The sequence below is a fragment of the Drosophila rhopaloa genome, unplaced genomic scaffold (genome assembly GCF_018152115.1).
Source record: "Drosophila rhopaloa isolate 14029-0021.01 unplaced genomic scaffold, ASM1815211v1 contig_3, whole genome shotgun sequence".
NCBI lineage: Eukaryota > Metazoa > Arthropoda > Insecta > Diptera > Drosophilidae > Drosophila > Drosophila rhopaloa.
In genome coordinates this window covers 1,049,057-1,055,030 of record NW_025335123.1, presented here as the reverse complement: position 1 = coordinate 1,055,030, position 5,974 = coordinate 1,049,057, and the positions used below count along the sequence as shown (strand labels likewise).

Genomic DNA, 5,974 nt, shown 5'->3' with positions numbered 1-5,974 from the left:
AGGACACAAATTGAGCAAAGTCTACAAAAAGACCTGCCCTCTCCACTTATCCATATTTGTGTTACTAAAATACGCAGATCAGTTGTAAAATAATCTCAATCACTTCCATTTATCAAATCTCCCTTTTCATCAAATGAAAACAAATTAATACCAGGAACCATTAAGAGTACACTATAGATTTAGTAGTTTGTATTAATAATCAAATATATTATATTTTAACAGTGCTACTCAGAGAGACTTGGGCCTTATCATCATTTCAGAGAACGTCAGTGATATCCGCCAGTCGTGGTTATGCCATGAGCCCCAAGAAATTCCTCCATAACCTTTGCCATCTTTGAAGTATTTTCCATTGAGATAACTGTAATAAAGTAATTAAAGTGATTATAGTAAGAAGATTTAAGCAGAGCAGGTATACCTTGATGAACATTTATTGTGCCACCATGCACCTAAACCATGGGCACAATTTTTATCAGAATTGTCATTATCCCGATCAAATGTGGAGAACTTTTGGTTCGTTTTGTTTGTAAGGAAATCTCCGGCTTCACCAGAATATTTCCCTAGATTCTTCACCTCGTACAATTCCTCCTCACTCCCAATCTTAAAGTCATCATAATGAGCGTAGCTGGTGGAGCCATCAACCTTTCCAAGTTTAATGTAGAGTTCGTGGGCTCGTGTCTCAGTCATCCGATGCAATTTCTCCAGCCCGATGAAGAATTCTCCCCTGGCATTTCCAAATCCATTTTTGTATTGCTCCCAGGTTCGACGAAAGTTCACGGATCCGTCGATGCGCCTCTGAATTACAGTCCAACCAGGTGGAGACGACGCACATGACACCTTAAATGGTTCCATCTCCCTGAGTTTTATTTGGTATTCCGAAAGCTGACTAGATAGTTCTGATTTTGATTTCTCAATCGCTTTAATTCGAGTCGTAAAGTCCGAGATTTGTTCATCCCTATTTTTAAGGTGCTCCTCTTTCACCTTTAAAATATCTTCTTTGTTTTTGGTTTTAACTTTGGATGTTTTTAACTGACTCTGCAAGTCTGTTATAGTGTCTTTTAAGGAGTTAACTTGGCTCTTAAGTTCATCGTTGGCATCGGCTGTTATTTTCATCTGTAATATAGAACAGGCGATAAAATAATAATCATTACATTCGTTTTCAATATTTTAATTAGTTGGTTACTGCAATAAATCTTAATTGAGCTTACAAAAGAAAGTATTGATAGCATTGTCGATTCAAAACAAACTAAAAAAAATTTGTGTAAAGAACTTAATTTTCTAAGAACGGTTATAGTTGTGTTTTTATACATTAAATGTACCTATAAACAGAGATAAGCAATTTCGATGGACTTTCTAAGATTTCTATTTGTCTGTTAGTCTGAATCTCTGGCTGTATGTCTGCTATCCGTAACTCACCGTCCTAAGTTCCTCCACTCTGTTAAATCCCGCATCCAGCTTGGCCTGCAGAGCCTTAATTGAATTCGCGAAGTCTTTTTTTGTGATCAGTTCCTGCAGTTGGTTCTTCATTCCGGCCTTCAGATCCTCTTGTCCTTGCGCCGTGGTCATCCTAAAGGAATCCCTAAGGGCTGTCTGCCCTGCCTCGATTTCATCCAGCCTTTTTCGGATATTGCGAGAGTGGACGAAAAGTGGATTGAGTGCGGCCAGGCAAAAGGAGCCGCATTGTGTTGGTGGATCTTGGAGAACACACAACGACTGATCCTTTGAATTGAGCACAATTCCTCCTTGTACACTTGGAAAAATTAATAAGCCAAGCAAATAGGGTAATAGTCTCAGCATCTTAAGTTGCTCGACCTACTCAAAACGAATTTAAAAAGTGTACTAAAATGAATTTGGCATTTAAAGAAACAATGAAGCCTGAAATATTAGGAAATATAATATATTCTTATCTATAGTACGCGGCCGTCCAAGTCTCTCATCCGTCGGCCAACAATGTATAAGTTATTTAATTGTGTTTATTTATTTAGATACCAAGGTATTTCTTTATTTAACTTAAGCCTTTTCAAGCCAAAGATATTTTAATTCATACAATGGATTGTTAATTATAATGTTGATCGCCAGCTATAGCTGCGGAGTTCAGTTTTAAACTAACTTAAAGGTCTGTCCCGGTCGCACCATGAAGCCCTTATTTGCGCTGCAGCGCAGTCGCCTAAGTGCGATGTCAGCATTCCGTATCCAGCTAGCGACAAACACTCGCTGCAGGCGTGTTGGGACCGAGCCTCGGGCAACTGCCCTGGGAATGCGCGATCAGCAGTTTCGCCCTTGCGCGTGTTGGCCGTCGGATCCGGTCTGCAATTTGGCAATTTTTCCAAATTCTTTTTGCGCGTGTTAACTTATATGTATGGACTAGCATATAAATAGACCTGAACTAATGTTCCTATCGCTCGAGCGATTTAAAAAAGCAGTTTCTAAGCGTTCCAAATAATGTTTGTGATATGAATTCGATGAATGGTGGTGTTTACTAAGTGTTTGTGTGTTTAAACGGTTGAAATCTATCGTGCTGTCTTTGTACTTAAGTGTTAAAGTGAATTGTCTAAAACGCCTTTTTTAATTAGAAAACTAATTTTTAAGTAGAGTAACAAAGTGAGTCCAGCGGAGTCCACTTCTGAAACCTATTGAGATTTGTAGAGTATTAAATTCTTTTTAAAATGTATATGGTTAGAATCGCCACTTATTGCCACTTTTTCCGAAACTTAATTTTTAAGCACATAACCTCAAGTTTTGCAACCTTAACAGTAGTTGCGTTGAATATTAGAATCCTTTTGATTTTCAATGAAATATTGAACTAGAATCCGAAGGGCATGATGTTTAATAGCAGGTGCCATTTTTTTACTTATTAATAAAATTTGTTTAATCCGATTTTTGTGCATTTACATTGAACCGTTGTGGAACGAAGAACATTTTGTTTTGCATTTTGAATTCTATTCAGAACCAGAAAAAAATATAAACAAGAAAGGAAAGCTAACTTCGGGCGGAGCCGAAGTTGATATACCCTTGCAGAATACTCTGTAAATTATATTCTCCAAAATTATTCATATGATGCATTCTTAATACTCATAAAAAATCCCAACTTCCTAACTTTAAAAACACCAAAGTTTTGGCATTTCCAATCGTTCAGTTATATGGCAGCTATAGGATATAGTCGGTCGATCCTTATGAAATTTGATAGGTCGGATTGATTGGCTAAAAATAAAACCCATAGAAAATCCCAACTTCCTAACTTAACAAAAACCAAAGTTATGGCATTCTCGATCACTCAGTTATATGGCAGCTATAGGATATAGTCGGCCGATCCTTAAGAAATTTGATAGGTCGGATTGATTGACCAAATATAAAACCCATAGAAAATTCCAACTTCCTAACTTTACAAACACCAAAGTTATGGCATTTCCGATCAATCAGTTATATGGCAGCTATAGGATATAGCCGTTCCGACATATATACTGCGTGCAAAGGAAAGAAGGGTGCGTGCAAAGTTTCAATTCGATAGCTTTAAAACTGAGAGACTAGTTTGCGTAGAAACAGACAGACGGACAGACGGACAGACGGACATGGCTATATCAACTCAGGAGGTGATCCTGATCAAGAATATATATACTTTATAGGGTTGGAGATGTCTCCTTCACTGCGTTGCACACTTTTGACCAAAATTATAATACCCTCTGCAAGGGTACAAAAAATATAATATAAATGTATTTATAAAGTATATAATAAAACAAGAAAGAAAAGCTAACTTCGGGCGGAGCCGAAGTTGATATACCCTTGCAGAATATTCTGTAAATTATATTCTCCAAAATTATTCATATGATGCAATCTTAATACTCATAAAAAATCCCAACTTCCTAACTTTAAAAACACCAAAGTTATGGCATTTCCAATCGTTCAGTTATATGGCAGCTATAGGATATAGTCGGCCGATCCTTATGAAATTTGATAGGTTGGATTGATTGGTTAAAAATAGAACCCATATAAAATTCCAACTTCCTAACTTAACAAACAGCAGAGTTATGGCATTTCCGATCAATCAGTTATATGGCAGCTATAGGATATAGTCGGCCGATCCCGGCCGTTCCGACTTATATACTGCGTGCAAAGGAAAGAAGGGTGTGTGCAAAGTTTCAATTCGATATCTTTAAAACTGAGAGACTAGTTCGCGTAGAAACAGACAGACGGACAGACAGACGGACAGACGGACAGACGGACATGGCTATATCAACTCAGGAGGTGATCCTGATCAAGAATATATATACTTTATAGGGTCGGAGATGTCTCCTTCACTGCGTTGCACACTTTTGACCAAAATTATAATACCCTCTGCAAGGGTATAAAAAAATAAATTATTCGATTATCTTCAAAATACAACAAAGTTGAATAAATCGATCGTATGGCAGCTATGGGATATATTTGTTCGATTCCTTTCTTTTTAACATATATATTGCCTAAGGATACCAAAAATCGATTGGTAAAGTTTTATCTCGATATCTCTAAAATTGAGCGAGTTATTAATTTTGGCCAACAAAAGTGGTCGTTCGCCCCATAGTACGCTCATTTGTGCTTTAAATATTTGTGCCAGTATTTGTTAGTTTGGAAAACAACAAAAAAGCGCTATTTTTTTAATCATCTGAAAATACATTTTTGCTTCTTTTATTTGAGGTTGTATGTGCGCCAATATATTGATAGACACTTTCTACTAGGCTTTGCTGAATCATGAAAAATGTAAAAAGCATTTTTGATATTTTGAACGAACGACCCAAACTTATTCCTGTTGATTGTCTAATTTTTTAATTTTGAACCGAAAAACAAGTACAATTTCACTTCTAGTTTGCTCTAAACAGGTAAAAATATACCTCACAATTGAATATCATAGTACATACTGCTTGCTGTTTAAATACCTTAATACATGATACTTAAAAGTTATTTGAAGAACTTTCTGAATAATGAATGCTTTGATTCAATAAAAGGTTCTAACTTTTTGGCAAACTAGCAAGATCTGCAGTAAGTTTTATTCCGCATATTATGTAAAGTTGCATAAAAGTAAACAATAAAACATTTAGATCTTGGAAAGAAAAGGACAAAATATATTTATTCTTTTATAATAAAATATGAGCACTTAACAAGTCTGGATGTGTAATACCTTACCAATTGTTTCTTGGTCCTTATATAATATATTAAATTTTTAACATTTTTTTATTTATTAATTTTTGAAATGACTTTCTCTCACTCCTTGTTCGAATATCATACATCGTTAAATTTGTTATAAAATCACCTTAAAATTTACGGCATCCAACTTGGTAGTCATCTGAGCGGTCTAAAAAAATATCCCAAATAAAATCCAGATTCCAAAAACAAATACACAAAGAAAATCTCGAATCTTTATTTTCAGTTTTTTTTTACAAAAACCCATGGAAATAATGATCAGATCTTGGAATGTGATATCTTGTTGAATGCGTAAGAAAATGTCCAATCTATTGGTATTCCGTGCCATGAAAAATTATGAAAAATGCGAAAGTCGCTAGAAAAAACACAGCAGTCATTCTTTTTGCTGTGCGTCTTGTTTTGGCAAAGTTAGAACGAAAAACCCTTAATGTGTTAAAATGTGTTTTTAAAAATATATGCCCAAAATCCGGAAAACTGCAAATTGTTTTTTGTTTTTTTGAGGAAAACCCAGGAAAATAATTTTTAATTTTTAAGGGTCGAGAACCGCTTTAACATCTCTGGCATTTTTGATTCTATTTATACATATCTGTACATTATTTTAGAAGTACTGTACAATTAATATGCATTTTTTAACCAGATATCTATTATTAAAACTAAATAGGCATAATAATCGTGGTTTAACCGCTTCAATTCTGGCCGAAAATCATTAGCCCATTCGTTATTTAGGACGGTACCTGTAAAAACATTGGTGGTAAAGCGGGGCTAATGGTAATGAATTGTAAATGTTTGTCTTAGATTCCGT

General features: G+C 35.4%; 1 protein-coding gene across 1 annotated transcript; it reads right to left on the bottom strand.

The window, feature by feature from the left end:
• Window positions 1-228: 228 nt before the first annotated feature.
• LOC123038009 (fibrinogen-like protein 1) lies at window positions 229-1,814 on the bottom strand. Its single transcript, XM_044461450.1, has 3 exons — window positions 1,414-1,814; window positions 416-1,110; window positions 229-358 (listed from the first exon to the last, which is right to left on the bottom strand). Exons 1-3 carry the CDS (start codon window positions 1,792-1,794, stop codon window positions 229-231), a joined length of 1,206 nt encoding a protein of 401 aa, XP_044317385.1. The 5' UTR covers window positions 1,795-1,814.
• Between the last annotated feature and the right edge of the window lie 4,160 nt (window positions 1,815-5,974).

Coding starts and splice junctions, on each gene's coding strand:
- LOC123038009 (XM_044461450.1), bottom strand. CDS start 1,794: ATGCTGAGACTATTACCCTATTTGCTTGGCTTATTAATTTTTCCAAGT. Junction 1,111..1,413: donor GAGTGGAGGAACTTAGGACG/GTGAGTTACGGA, acceptor TCTATATTACAG/ATGAAAATAACAGCCGATGC. Junction 359..415: donor CACAATAAATGTTCATCAAG/GTATACCTGCTC, acceptor ACTTTATTACAG/TTATCTCAATGGAAAATACT.